This window comes from Callorhinus ursinus, unplaced genomic scaffold (genome assembly GCF_003265705.2).
Source record: "Callorhinus ursinus isolate GAN/ISIS: 27379988/994484 unplaced genomic scaffold, GSC_fseal_2.0 scaffold1, whole genome shotgun sequence".
NCBI classification, from domain to species: Eukaryota; Metazoa; Chordata; class Mammalia; order Carnivora; family Otariidae; genus Callorhinus; species Callorhinus ursinus.
This window is the reverse complement of record NW_027397063.1, coordinates 146150125-146165927: the sequence shown is the minus strand read 5'-3', so window position 1 is coordinate 146165927 and position 15803 is coordinate 146150125. Positions and strand designations below refer to the sequence as shown.

At 42.4% G+C, this 15803-nt stretch overlaps 1 protein-coding gene across 1 annotated transcript in view; it reads left to right on the top strand.

Annotated features, from left to right (window-relative positions):
• The first annotated feature begins 11367 nt into the window (after window positions 1-11367).
• Window positions 11368-15803, top strand: part of SUSD5 (sushi domain containing 5) — a 66181-nt gene continuing 61745 nt past the window's right edge. The window contains exon 1 of the mRNA XM_025867541.2: window positions 11368-11583. Coding sequence (XP_025723326.1) covers window positions 11493-11583 — 91 coding nt within the window. The 5' untranslated portion in view covers window positions 11368-11492. The remainder of the gene's footprint in view (window positions 11584-15803) is intronic.

Genomic DNA, 15803 nt, shown 5'->3' with positions numbered 1-15803 from the left:
TCTCAGTGGCATCTGCATCTCAACAAGGATAAAAGTCTTCCATGAAAGCTGTAGGATTCAAACCAGGGACTTCTGGAGCTATTTGGGAGATTGGAGCATGGGGGTCCTCCCTGGGTCCCTGAAAAGCCTGCATGGCAGTAACCTGTGATAACACACCCCTGGAAAGAAGGGTAGCACTGCAGCCCCACTCCTTGGCTGCCGGAATGGCCTTCCTGTCAAGTCCAAAGTCTGTCTTCCTCTGGGGCCAGGGCTTCTGAATTGCTTTCTGTGGGCTCATTCCTAATTTTCATTAGATTAGGTGCAAACACTCTGAGTAAACAAAATAAAAATTCCCTAGCATTGGCAGCCCACTGCTAACAGCTACACCCTGGATAGTTTTCTTTTAGTTAATAATTCAACTGTTTAAAAAAAAGGGGGGGTTGGCAGGGACTTGGCTCCAGCTGCAAATCAACTTCAGACCCCAGAGGAACTTGAAAGAACTACCAGTGCCCACAATGGCTCTTCAGTGCAGCCTGTGTTTATTCAGGACCAGCCCACAACCTCCATGGCCCCAAAGGCAGCCTACATGTAAATGCTACATTGTGCAGTGATTTTTTGGTTATGTGGTTTCAGGCTTGTGGCAGATGATTTGTGAGACTGCTTCAGATCCATCACATTTGAAATTCTACATTAGCGGGTATGTATTGCTTGGAAGGCTCATTCATTCATCCTTCTATTCATCAAAGCTTAATTAAATGCCTACTATGTGCTAGGTACTATATTAGCTATTAGAGATAAGGAGACATGAAAGGACATAGTCATTGCCCTAAAAAGAAGATGCTAAGAAGATACCGGTGCAATCCCCTGGCAAGTTCCTTATTATACTGAGAGCATTACTATGACCCTTAACATGCTCTCTTCTTGGGATCCTTTGATGAGTTAACAGCAGATTGAGGTATATGATTAACTCATCAAACATAGGTTGAGAACATACAATGAACCAGGTACTTCTCAAGGCAGCAGAGATAACAACACAGAAAAGATATGGACTCTGTCCTCAAGGATATTCTGACTAGTGGGAGCGACAGATCTGCAGAACAACAGTTGCATTAAAGAGCCATAATGACTAAGAGACAACTGTTCAGGCTCCAGTGGAAGCACAAAGGAGTCATCAGTGGAGAGACTGGACTAAGTTACAAAGAGGACTTCACAGAGGAGATGATGCTGGTATTGATTCAAGAAAGATGAGCAGGTGTTCATCCAGGTGGACTGTGGGAAATGGAGTGTCCCCAATACCATGGAAAGTACCTCACTCATTCTTTCACCAGACATTTATTCAGTACCTGTTATGTGCCAGACATGAAATAAGGGCTGTAGTAGGGACTGGTGATACAGAGGATGGAAAGACCCCTGGAAACATCTCCAGAAAAAGGGACAGACCCATAAATACATAGTCACAACACATGACCTAAGCTGTACAGTCACAAGGTGCTCAAGAGGTTACTTATGATTTCTTTCTCACTTCTGGACATAAACTGTCAACATTAGAGTCTGCCTTTCTAGAATTTAACCCTAATTTAATAGAAAGAAATGCTTACAGGGTGTATAAGAGGTAAGGGTGGAGATTTTGGCTTCATATACAATTGTGTTCAAATCCCACTTTTGCCAAGCTAGCTGTGTGACCTGGGGCAATTTGCATAACCTATATAGAAAAAAGTTCCATTTTCTCATCTGCAACCTGACTATGGAGTTGTTGCAAGGATTAGAGATAACACATGTATTAAAATGCCTGGTTATCATAGATGATCAATAAAAGGCAATTACTTCTTAGTGCACATTTAACATAGAGAATGGAATCTCCAGTACCAAAGTGATACGTTAAGTTTATTTAGGGCAATAATTATTCATTACTTCACTGTTAAGAAAACTACAATCAGGGGCACCTGGGTGGCTCAGTCATTAAGCGTCTGCCTTCAGCTCAGGTCATGATCCCATCGTCCTTGGATCGAGTCCTGCATCGGGCTCCCTGCTTGGCGGGAAGCCTGCTTCTCCCTCTCCCACTCCCCCTGCTTGTGTTCCCTCTCTCGCTGTGTCTCTCTGTCAAATAAATAAATAAAACCTTAAAAAAAATAAAACTACGATCAATATTTGGCCTTCTGACTCTATGCGCCCAGGAGAAATCTGGACAAAACAAGATAAATAAGGCCAGGTAAGCTAATTAAATTTTAAAATCTTTAGTGGTTATTCCAAGAGATCCTACTTAATGATCCAGGCCATTAGAGTCCTGGGTCAGATTTTTAGACAGAAAAACAACTTGCCCTACAACCAAGATAACAAGTTAGACAGTATAGACTAGTATATGTATTATCTAGGGCTTTGAGCATAGGCAGACATCTTTTTGAATGCATGAGCTCTGAAATATCATAACCGAAGCAAAATATTTTGAATATAAACAATGGGACTCTCGGGGGGGGTTCTAAGCTCACTCCATTTCTCATATACAAATTTAATTACCACGGAATGTTTATGAGTGGTGTGTTTATATGTGATGATGGGAAACTAGGGGAGGCGGGGGATCTGAAAAGGGTATGGATTTGGGGGTAGAAGAGAGAGGAGGAGATGAGGGGTCGGGGAGACAACAAAAGAAGGTGGCCACAGAAAATGGCAGAGTGACCAATAGGACTGTTAAGAATAGGGAAGTCTAATACTCTGTTTTATGTTGTTTGCATTTATGCAAAAATATCCTTTCACTTTTCTAAATCCTTTAATAAAAGACTATTTCATAGGTAAAGCCTTAAGTAAATAGTTTTGGTAAAAATAAAGAAAAAGGTACTCCAACATGAATTCCACATTTGAATGGACATAAGGGTGAAAATCAAGGTGCAGCCACTTTCTATAGAACCAGAAGTGGGGGCAGGAATTCAAAACCCATGTCTCAGAAATTTTCAGAAATCTTTGGGTGGACTTTGGACTTTTCACAGAAACTTGTGACTTTGTTAAATTAACATGTGTTAAGTAAAGCCATAAAGAAGTTTATTACTTACAGGTCCTGGAATAGGTACTTGGCATGCCTCAAGGGACCATGTGGAAAGATCACAGCAGTGCAGGCGAAGGGAATTCTGGGTGTTACTTTTTCTTCCATATTTGCTATCTCTATCTTTCCACTATACTTAACTGGAAGATTTCTCAACTTTATCTTCAAACCCATCTATGGAGTTTTCCATACTTTTTCCTAAGAAATCTTTTTTTTTCTCTAAATATTCCTTTTGTTGGGGGGGGAAGGGGTTGTTAAAAAGAAAATCTAGCTGAGTAAATGCATAAAGATCTAATTGGCTTTATTAAATGATTCATGAATGATTCATGAACTAGTTGGGTAGCATCCCATCTAGTTGAGGAACTCTCAGGAGTTGTACAAAATGGAAGGTTTTTATAGGAAGGAGGGTGGAGCAAGAAGTTATTAGCAAAAGAAGAGAAAGGATTGTTTCAGGCAAGGTCACCTTTCCTTAGGGGAAAGGACAGCAGGTCTTATTAGGTGGATTACCTCATCTTCTTTTGGGGGGATGGAGAGAGTGCCTGTGATAGATTCCTCATAGATCCTGATCAGAAAATTCCTGACTGACCAATTAAGACTACATTTTGGGGGAGGTTAAAACTGCAATTAGGTATTAAGTGCAGATTGGGTGACTTGACTTAAGTGACACCATTTTGGGCCTGTGATTTACTTTTTAACAGAGTACAACACTCTGTTCTACATTTTTGAATGCAGCATCTTATCTCTATGAGAGCACTAAGGTTATTGTGTTGAAGATTTCTTTTCCCTGCATTGTCTCTCTCTTTTTTTTTTTCCACTACTCATTTTTTTAGTTAGGTCTCTATCTATCATCTTACAGGTTTTCCTCAGATACCTAGTGACCCTGCATTGTCCACCTTTCAGCAGATGAGGTCATCAAGGGATGTGTGCTGTAACAACACCTACATATAAGGAGCCATCTAAGTCACAATACAACTCCACTTTCTATGTAGATGGTTACATAACATACATGATATCTCCAGGCACCCAGGCCCCAGGAATCCATACATTACAGGTTTGTTTACCATAAGCAATCCTAGAAAACCAGGTACATCCTTCTAAAAGCATTCCAAGGATAAGACTCTCCCACTAGCAATACCATCAGTTTGTTTGCTAGGAGGTCTGCATTAAATGTTTATAAAAATATTTGACTGGCTTGCCCTTTTTCTTTCCTGGTGTGTCTCCCAAGTAATGAAGAGAATGAATTACAGACCTATTGCTTAGCCAATTACTTTGCTGCATTTACAGTGTGCTGGGATATCTTATTTAATCACAGCAAAAACTATAAGGCATTGGTATTACTATCCCCATTTAACAAATAAGGATGTGATACCCAGCACCTAAATTGTTTCCCCAAGGTCATGATATCTGGTAAAATCAGGAGGCCCTCACAGGGCTAACCTCAAGTTCTTCTCCCCATTGTGATCCCAAGGATAAAGTCCCCTAGCCAAACAATCCTCCTTATCATGGGGACCAGGCATAGTTTCTGCTTTTCTCTGAGTAGCAGGTTCCAGTTTTTCACCAGCCTGAGGAAATTATTCAAAAGGACAGTCACAGCCTCCCAGAGGAACCAGAGGTCACCTGACCTTCTTGTTACTTCAAAGCCTATATCCCTTAGTCCCTCCTTGTTCACTCTGTTCCCAAGTGCCAACCCCTACGTGGCCCTGCATGGCATGCAGTGTTCTCTTCTCCTACGCTATGAGTATAACTATTAAACTGTTGTCAATCTCATAAATAACTAAAGAGTTGTAGATTTACACCATACGATAAATGATCATTCTAAGTAGTAAGAGCATTCAAACTACACACTAAGTGCTCCAGGTCCAAATTCCTTAGTCCCTATTTGCTGCACATATTTCACATAAACCTAACCTATAATATCCCACTTTTCCTACTGACCTGCTGACTGGTGGCCTCATACATCTTTCAGGCCACTGCAAACTGCCTAATAAACTAAGTGGCTGGCAGGAGCTTTGAATACTTTTCCCACGATGACCATAGACTGTAAGGAGTGAGCTGTCCCTAGTTACTTGGGACTGAGCACACTTGATTATATAATTGATTAGTCTGCATACTGTCCTTGAAAGGGAGAAGTTGGTTACATGGCATCAGAAAAAGAACAGGGAAAATGAGATGGGTCACTGGTTAGCTTCCAGGTTTAATCATGTTTCAAGTGAGAACTACACATGCATCTCACACACTATTAGATGAGAACATTCACAAACTAGAAATACAAGATTGAGGATTCCATTCTGGCTTATGTTAATCCTCCTAGTAATATTTCTTCAGAAAATGAAAAATCTGGGTCAAATATGAAATCAGATGGGATACTGGGACAATAGGTGTAAACAGGAGGTATGAACCAGGATGTTTGGTCATTCAGATTCTTGTTTGCCAGAGCAAAAAACAGAAGAGTCTGGAAAATATTAGTGGCTTATCTTCAAATATCAGGTGTTGATACCTGTTCTTCCCAGAATATCGTCATTACTAGAATAAATCAATATGGGCTTTGGTGCCTGTAGATAGTTATTAACCGAGCAAATGGTTTATTTTTAATTCCATCAGCAAATATAATCATGGGTGGAAACCCGTAAGGCTTACAATGTTGAAAGCAGTTCATAGCAATAGGGAACTCTGTAGCAACCAGGCTTCAGTACAAACTGCCTTGCCACTTTGGCCTCATGTCACAAAAGACACAATACTTGAAGTGTGTGTGGCAGATAGAGATGCCTTATGAAGCTTGGGCAGACCAGACAATAGAATAGCAATGCAAACCCCTAGAGTTTAAAAGTTGAATCCATTTGATAAGCAGTTTATGCCTTGGTGGAGATTGGCTGCTTGACCACGGATACCATGAAAGTATGAGACCTTAGCTGATCTTATAAAGGGGCTATTTTGAATTGTATAGCAGAATTCCACTCTTAAACGGAAATGGTTATATACATCAATATGTCTGGAAGGAACAAATTGATGAGCAGGTGGCTGTTTCCCATGGCACTTGGTTCTATTGCTTTGCTGCCTCTTCCTCAACCCACACCTAAGGACCATTGAGGAGTTCCACTTAACAGAAGAGGAAAAACCTTGGGCCTTCCCTGCATTTGAGTGTCCACAACATGGCATTAGCCATCCCCACTGTGGTACAGCACTGAAAAAACAGTGGGTACCTGAATGGCTCAGTGGTTAAGCGTCTGACTTCAGCTTAGGTCATGATCTCAGGGTCCTGGGATCGAGGCCCACAACAGCTACCCACTCAATAGGGAGTCTATTTGTCCCTCTGCGCTCCCCGACCCCACTTGTGTGAGCTCTTGCTCTCTCTTTAATAAATAAATAAAATATTTAAAAAATAGTAGTGACACAAAAGGACAAACATTATATGATTCCATTCACGTGAGGTACCTAGAACAGTCAAATTTGGAGAGACTGAAAGTAGAACAGTGGTTACCAGGGCCTGGGAGGCTGAGGAAATGAGATTTATTGTTTAATGGGTACAAAGTTTCAGTTAGGGATGCTGAAAAATTTCTGGAGACAGATGGAGGGTGATGCTTGCACAACAATGTGGATGTACTTAATGTCACAGATTACCCTTAACAATGATTAAAGTGGTAGATTTTGTGTTAACCATATTTTTACCACAATGAAAAAAAAAAACAATAGCAGAAGAAAATTCTCCCAATGGGTAGAACTTTGGTTGATATGACCAATGGCCTTACTCATGAATCTGCACTGATCTATGGATAATGCCTAAAATAGTTGGTCAGAGACCTGAAAAATTTAAGTCTAGAAGACTGATAATGAGGCTATCAGTATGGACCTCTTAGAATTAGAAGCCTGTGAATATATGTAGCCTATGCTCCCCAGAGGCATTCAGTGCAGAGGATGCCCTTAATAATCAGGTGGACACCTTGGAGAATTGGACCCATTCTCTAGTCATCAGGTACCTCTTTCTACAGCCACATCTATGCTTCTATAATGGAACCATCTATGTAGAGATGATGGTAGCAGAGATGGAGGCCATGCAGGAGTGGAAGAATACAAACATCTCTTCTCTTCTTAGATTTGATCTGATTACCACCACTGCTGATTGTCCTATGTGCCAAGAGCAGAGGACAGTCCCTAGCTGGTCCCTCCTATTGGCTACGTGGGGAAAAGTTGTTTGTATTGGATCCTTTTTTCCCAGTCACAGTTATTTGTTCTCATTGGAACAGATCCTTATTCTAGATATGATATTGTCTTCCTTGCCTACTTTACTTCTACTACCATGACTACCATGGACTCCTAGAATGCCTCATCCTTTGCCATAGAATCATGCATTACATTATCTAGAACCGAGAAACTGATTTTGCAGCAAAGGCAGTAGGACAGTGTAGTTGTGCCCATGAGTTTTACTATATGCCTCTTTATCCAGAAGCAGGTGGCTTGATAAAAACGTGAGGTCACTAGCTGGTGACAACACCTTGAGAGGTTAGGGCATTTACCCAGGATACAGATGTGTCTTAAACCATCAGCCAATATATGGTGTCATTTCTCTTATAGACAGAATACACTGTCTAAAAACCAAGGAGTGGAAGTGGGAATGACCTCCTTTCCATTACACATAATAACCCACCTACCAAAGTTCTGCATACCATCCCCTCAACCTTTAGATCGGTGAACTGAGAGGTTTGGGTGGGCAAAGGACATACCTTGTCCAGTAAACACATAGGCATGTGCTAGTAACTTGGAAGAAATGATTGCTCTCTAACAGACAGAAGAGAAGGTCACTGTACTGGCTGGTGATTGGTCCTGATTACCAAGGGAAAATTGGGTTGCTGCTACATAATAAGGCATGAATGATTATGTCCAGATCCCAGAGAACTCCCATGTCCAATGACAATAGTCAGTGAGAAACCTGGCAAACTAATTAAGATAGATCCTCAGTATGCATGAAAGTTTGGGCCCCTCCCACCAGTTAAAAAAAAAATGTCATCCAGGCCAAGATGCTCAGAGAATGGAAGAGGGGAGCACTGCCATGATTATCAAATAAGGCCTCATGACCAGTTATGGAAATGTGTCTCTAGCATCCATATTTTCTAATTACTTACTTCTCCCCTTTTCCTTTTATGTGAAACAGCACGTATGTGAAAATAACCATTGACGGTGGTTAATATTACAGTTTAGCTCCAAATGAGAATACCATTGAATCGACATACAAAAACTGATAGGACTTTGTGTTTCCCCTGTTTTGTTTTGAATTCTCTTCCTCCAAATGAAAGAAAAGAATAGATGGACTGTGTGGTCGTTTTCCAACTGTCTCTCCAGCTCCATTTTCTGCCCTTCTCTGACCAACTCTGTACCATGACAGGATGACCTCTAAGGACTCTGGCACCTGTTCTCCTTTGCCCTGCAGCTATCAAATGGTTCAGCCAATAGGAGGCATAATGAGGAATCTGAAGGGCCAAAGGAGAGATTTTGGGGTATTTCTTCCCCACTCCCTTCCTACCAGATAAGTGGCAGCGATTTTGTTCTTCTATGTATGGATGATGCTCCTTTCAGGCAACCTCTTTCATGGCCATGGCTCTTGCTGAGTTTTGGTAACACCTCAACCTCCACTCCTACCTTCAGTCCTCAGAGTTGTGATGGCTTCCTACTGTTGACAGTCCCAAGACTTCTACCATTTCTTATTGGTTCTCTCAACCCTACCCACATCTCTATACGTGGTCCTTTTATTAAACTTTCTTCTATTAAACCTACTTATTCTTTAGGGCAAATTTTGAAGTATTTGCTATTAAGCAAGAAAATGCACAGATTTTAAGTGTACAGTTTAGTGAGATTTAACAAATGTATACACTCATGTGACCACCATCCTCATCAAGATATAGACCATTCCCATTAGGTCAGAAGTTCCTTTGTGTTCCTGCCCTGTCAAACGCAACCACAGTATTTACTGTCACCACAGATTAGTTTTGCCCCTCTTAAGCTTCATATGAATGGAATCATAAACTCTTTTATGTAAGGCTTCTTTGACTCAGCAACCACATTATTGAGTATATCAGTATTTCATTCTTTTGATTGCTAAATAGCATTCCATTGTGTGACTACGACACAGTTTGTTTTTCTATTCATCTGTTGATGATGTTTGGGTTGCTTCCAACTTTATTGTGACTAAAGCTGCTGTGAAATTTGTGTACAAATCTTTTTGTGGATATAAATTTTATTTCTTTTGGATATACATCTAGAGGTGGAATTCTTTGTCACAGGAGAGCTATATATTTAACTGTATAGGAAAGTGACAAACAGTTTCTAAATCAGGGGTACCAAAACTTTAGAGCATGCCATCTCCCCAAATTAGGACAGGCCAAGACAGATCTGAAAAAAGACAAATTTTAAAATTTGTCAGGATTAGACAGTAATGGTCAACTGACTATTCTAAACACATTAGTGGCACAGCTCCTGAGGGAGTCTGTCAGTAGCTCCTGCAGGTGCCTCCTGGCCCCTCCCCTCCATTCTCAGCAATAATCAGGCTTTAAAAGGTCCCCTCCAGCTCAGACATGTGAAGTCTCACTCCTTAGGTTACCAGCTAGCTGTTAGAAGAGAAGTAGCTAAGTAAATTGATTTACACTTACATGTGAATGATTGTCGGGCCTTACCGCATATAACGCCCCAGAGCATTTTTATTTTAAAAGCATAGTTTTGTGTTTTTTTTTTAAGGGAGAGGGTGGGGCAGGGGCAGAGAGAGACAGAGAGAGAGAGAGAGAGAGTATCTTAAGAAGGCTCCAATGCTCAGCACAGAGCCCAAGGCAGGGCTCAATCTCACAACCCTAAGATCATAACCTGAACTGAAATGAGAAGTCTGACACTTAACAGATTGAGTCACCCAGGAGCCCCTAAAAGCAAAGTTTTATTTCACAAAGGAATTAATCACTAATAATAGCTTTGTCGTTGACATTTAGAACAAGGAGAGGAGATATCTTTTCAGTACACTTCAAAAATTATATGAGCTGAAAAATGACACCTGTAGTAAATCAGATGTGGGTTCAAATTCCAGTTTTTACCTTAAAAAAGAAAGTAGGTAGTCTTTTGATGTCTGTGTCCTAGTTCATTGTCTTGGGGACAAGCATCTGTTCCTTTTAGCACCAATTACTTGTTCATCTTCCTTAAATATCTGTCTTATTTAAGTTTGAGCTTTTTTTTGGACGGATTGGAACCTCTCACAGGGTCAGGAACACTGTGGGCACTCCCTACATATCTGTTGACCAGTACATGAAGGTGTAAGGGACTTGCACACTGTACAGTGTCACGGGTGCCCCAATTACAATACTGATCTTTATTACTCCACGGGCGAAAAATGCAAATCCTCCTTCCCTCACTGAATGATGCTAATGCTATGAAGAGGACAGGGGGTGAGCGGGGAAAAAGGAACCAATCCAGAGGTGGCCACTTTATTTTTATTTTATTTTTTTAAAGATTTTGTTTATTTGACAGAGAGAGACACAGTAAGACCAGGAACACAAGCAGGGGGAGTGGGAGAGGGAGAAGCAGGCTCTCCGCTGAGCAGGGAGCCCGATGTAGGGCTCAATCCCAGGACCCTGGGATCATGACCTGAGCTGAAGGCAGACACCCAACGTCTGAGCCACCCAGGCGCCCCAGACGTGGCCACTTTAGAATGTGGATTCCCAGCCCAGATCAACAGAATCCGAATTTTAGGCCCTCTCCTGGTCAAGGAAGCCTTGATTTGGAAGGTGTGAAAATGGTGACAACCACGCCCTCACTGTCGGTGCTGAGAAATGTTAGGGCGTACATTGAAAAGTCGTGAAGGAAGCGTCTCGAAGATGCTCCTTTCTGAGGGACTTTCAAGCTCCGCTTTTAGGAGTCGTCTCGCTGTTCCGTGGGTTTCACTCCTTAGAGTGAGGTTGGCAAGTTAGATTCTTCTTTTTCATAAACATGTTCTTGCTCTGTGGCAGGACGCCAACTGCAAAGTCAAGAGGCAGAGGACAGAATTAGGCATTCGGTTTTGAATGGTCCTCCCGGAGGGCCCGGCCTCTCAGACTGCGTCACCCTTTCGCCGAGGGTCCCCCAAGCAGGCGGGGATTCCCTGCAGCCGGCTCTCCCCGCCTCCCCGCGCCCTCACCCTCCGCCCCGGCGGCGCCCCGGGAGCTCGGCGTCCGGCGCAGCCTCTTTTGGTACCGAGGCCTCCAGGTGCCCGGCGCGAAGGCGGAGCTGGGTCCAGCCGCCTCCCCGGCGCCTCGGACGAGACCCCCGGGAGCTCGGGGGCCCCAGCGCGGCGGCTCCGAGCGCCCGGCCTCCCAGAGCTGCGCGCGCTCCTCCCTGCGGCGCCGCGGGGCGCGAAGCCCACGGAGCAGAGCGCAGCGCGCACAACCGAGTGGCGCACGAGGGGCAGTGGCCGCGCAGCCGCGCCCGCCACCGGAGCCCGCGCTCAAGCCCGCCGCGCGGGGACGCCCGGACCATGGCTGCCGAGGGACGCGGCCCCCGCGCCCAGCTCTGGGCGGCGGCGCTGTTCCTGCTCGGTCTGCCGTGCCTCTCCGTGCGGGCGGATGGTGAGTGTGAGCGGGGTGCCGGGGGTGGCGCGTGGGGTCCAGGTGGGGAAAGCGAGGCTCGCTGGGGTGCTCCCTCCCGCAAGCCTGAAGGGGAATGACGCGAGCGGCGCCCGGGCGACTCTGTGTCCCTCGCCTGACCCACCGGGTCTCCGCTCGCCCCAGCGCCCCCCACCCCAACCCCGGCCTGTGAACCCTTCCTCCAAGCACCGCAGAAAGCCTGTGCGATGGTCCGGGAGCCTGCCGCTAGCTTTCCGATCTTCATGAGAGGTCTTTACAATGAAGTCACGTCTAGGGTGCCCTAGAACCTCTTCTGCCGAGATACTCCACGTGTATTAAACGTACTCCTGGTGGCAAGGCGGAGAAGACTCCCTCGGTAGTTTGGCTTGGTCCAAGAATATTTGAAAGATGAGTGGAAATCAACTCGATAAAGGGGAGAGGAGAGTGTCTTGTGGGGGAGGAAATAGCATGTGTAAAGGCCCTGTGAGTGGCAGGGAAATTGGGATAAATGATAAACTGGCTGGAGCCGAGATTGCAAGGTGAGGATGTCGTTTGTTACAAAGCTGGAGAAGTAGATGAGGAAGAGATTATTGCAGGTTATAAGAATCGATCTGCTTTGTTTGTTTGTTTCTTGTTTCTTGAACCTCAATTCAGCTTTCAGTACTTCTCTTAAATTGGCGGGATCAGAGCCTTATACCGGCTAAGTTTCGAAAAGCTAATTCAGCTGTATTTTGATTTTGGAACAAAACCCCGTTGACTTGGTGAAGGAGGATCTGAAAGAAAAGAAGCCAGCAGTTCTCACATCCATGAGCAGTTTCTAGAAAATCCAAGCTTGGGACAAATTAAATTGATGAAGGAGAAAAACCCTTGCCTGATTTGGGATGCTTTGTGTATTTTTAAATGTCATTGATTTTTAGTAAGCAATATTGGGTGAAATGAGAAGACCCCACAAAAAGAAGCATGGTGGTTAAGGAAAGGAGTAAAGTAAGAAAAAACTTCCAGATATTATCTTAGAATTTTTGGTACTTTTTGTCCTAAGTGCCAGTTTGAAAAACTCTTTGCTCCTAATTAAGGATGAATGCCTTATTTCTTCATATCCTCAGAGTGTTAGAGAAGAAAACAGTTTTAACTTTGAAGGTTCCTCATGATAACTGTTCATGTTTTAAAAATTGAGATGTAATTCACATAAAATTTACCATTTAAAAATTTACGATTCAGTGGTTTTTAGTATATTCACTATGTTGTTCAGCCATCACCATGATCTAATTCCTGAAAATGTCTATCCCCTGAAATGAAATCCCATACCTATTAGCAGTCAATCCACTGTTCATTTTTTACTGTAGCATTTTTTTTGCCTGACACTGAATCATGAAAATTAGCTGATTTTAAGGAATGCAAGTAGAATAAATTGGAGCTAGTATTAACTTTTGGAACAATGTATACTATTGTACCACCTTAATTCCTTTTAAAGAAATATCTCTGCAAACCATGAGACTTTAGAGTTTCACCCTATTGTTACTGCTTAAATGGAATGCCAAGTGGATATGGATCAATATTTTGCGCTGTCTGGCTTGAGGTGGGTCATAGAAAAATGGAGGCAGAAATATCACTGGAGAAGGAGAGAGTAACCGCAGCATGAGAGCTTGTTTTCTTGTTGCCCCTTGCCAGAAATGCTTCCGTTTCTCCCTTCTCCTTTCTTTCCTTCTCCCCCCTTCCCCAATTATGGGTACACTTGCTTTCAAGAAACTCCATTTGCTGAGTTCCAACTTTTATAATAAAACCATTGAAGAATTAGAACCTATATTATGAAAGGATTCTTTTCTTTACCAAATATATGTTTAACTACTACCACTTTCCACATTTAGTTATTTGTGTTCTACGGTGATGGAAGGAAGAAGAAGAAATGTTCAGCTAAACTGTGATGTGTTATAGACATTTGAAGAGAGACTGGAGTTCTTAACTCTATGGACCTATTAAAAATAAGTCAATGAGATAAAATAAAGAGCATTTAGTTTACATTTGACTAATAAGATATGCATCTCATATATAAAAGATATCTGTATTTTTCCCCTTTTTCTACTGTACTTTTAAAATACTTTTGAAATTGAAAAATTTTCACATTAACTGAACGCAAATTAACTGCATTACAGGAAAAGATTCGTTAATTCAACAGATAACTTATTGAGCATCTACTGTAGGCTAGGTACAGGCCTTGCTGTTGGGGATAGAATGGTGAGGAGAAATAGGTCCTTGCTATCAGGTAGCTTAAAATCCAATGGGTTAGAGAGTCAGTAGATAAATCATTACATGAATGAAATGTGAAGTTGTAATTTTGATAGATGATGAAATTAAAGGATAGAGGTACTATGAAAGCATATACTAGGAAGTTTGGATTTGGTGTGGGAGGGTCTGAGGGGGAAGAATGAGTGTCTGGGTAGAGAATAGCATGTACCAAAAAAAACTGTGAGCCAGGAAAATGGGCCATGTGATAAGAGACAAAATGACTGGAGCCAAGAGTCCAAAGTGGAAGTGGTTTGAAATGATGCTAAGGAAATTGGAGTGGGTACAGTGAGGTGGGTCCTCATAGAAAAAGTTTTGTTTTAATCCAAAAAAGGAAAGGAAGCCACTGGATGATTTCCAGTAGTAGAGTGACTGATAAGATTTGCGTTTTGAAAAGATCACCCTGATTGTGATGTAGCAAGAATGGATGGGACCAGGGCAAGACTAGATATAGAGAGGCCATTTTATTTGTGCAGGTGAGAGAGGGTGGAGGTATAGAGGTGGATGGGGTGATTGGAAAGGGTCTGGACTGAAGAGAAAAATGTGAGTGATCTGTTTTAAGTATAGTCTTTGAAACGATGTGTGTGGATAGGATCCTAGGGAAAGGTTTCACAGTGAGAAGAGATGACCTACAACTGAGCCTGGAGTGAAGGAAACAGATTTAGGGTTATTGACTCTGTGTACATGAGATATATTGGCCTATAATTTTCATTTCTTAAAATATTCTTGTCAGGTATTGACATCAGGATTGTGATGATTTTCTTTTAAGATTTATTTATTTATTTTAGAGAGAGAGAGCATGGGAGAGGGGTACAGGGAGAGAGAGAGAGAGTGTGTCAAGTAGACTCCACGCTGAGAGCAGAGTCCAATGTGGGGCTTGATCTCACGACCCTGAGATCATGACCTGAGCCAAAACCGAGAGTCGGATACTTAACCAACAGAGCCACCCAGGTGCCCCTAGGATTATGATGATTTCTAAAATAAGTTGGGAAGTTGTTCCCTCTTCTGTTCTTTGAAAAGATTGCCACAAGGTGAGCTGTTGTTTTGTTTTATTTAGTGTTTGGTAGTGAGGTCATATGTGTTTGAAGTTTTTCTCATGGGAAGAATTTATTATTTTTTAAAGATTTTGTTTATTTATTTGAGAGAGAGAGCAGAGCGGGAGAGAGATAGAGAGAGAGAAGGAGGGAGAGCACAAGCAGGGGTGAAGGGGCAGAGGGAGAAGGAGAAGCAGGCTCCCCACTGAGCAAGGAGCCTGACTCAGGGCTTGATTCCAGGACTCTGGGATAATGACCTGAGCTGAAGGCAGACGCCCAACCAACTGAGCCACCCAGGGGCCCCTAAATGATGAATTTAATTTCTTTAAGTAGATAAAGAGATATTCAGATTTTCTTATTCATTTTGGGTCAGTTTTGTTAAATCTGTTTTTTTATGAAATTTGTCCATTCCATCTAAATTGTCATCCAGATGTACTGGCATATATAACATCATAATCTCCTTATCTTTTCACTGTCCATGGGATCTGTAGTGATGTCCCCTTTCATTCTTGATATTGCTAATTTGTATTTTCTCTCTTTTTGTCTTGATCAATTTTGCTAGGGATTTATCAATTTTGTCATTCTTTAGAAAGAAGCAGCTTTTGACTTTATTTTCTCTATTGTATGTCTGCTTTTCATTTCATTGATTTCTGTTCTGTCTTTGTTATTTCCTTCTACTTCTTTAGAAACTTTAATTTTATGTTCTTCTGTGTTTTTCAGATAGAAAACTAGATCATTGATTATCAACCATTCTACTTTTGTTTTGTTTTGTTTTGTTTTCAAGATTTTATTTATTTATTTGACAGAGAGAGACACAGTGAGAGAGGGAGCACAAGCAGGGCGAGTGGGAGAGGGAGAAGCAGGCTTCCCACAGAGCAGGGAGCCTGATGCAGGGCTCAATCCCAGGAC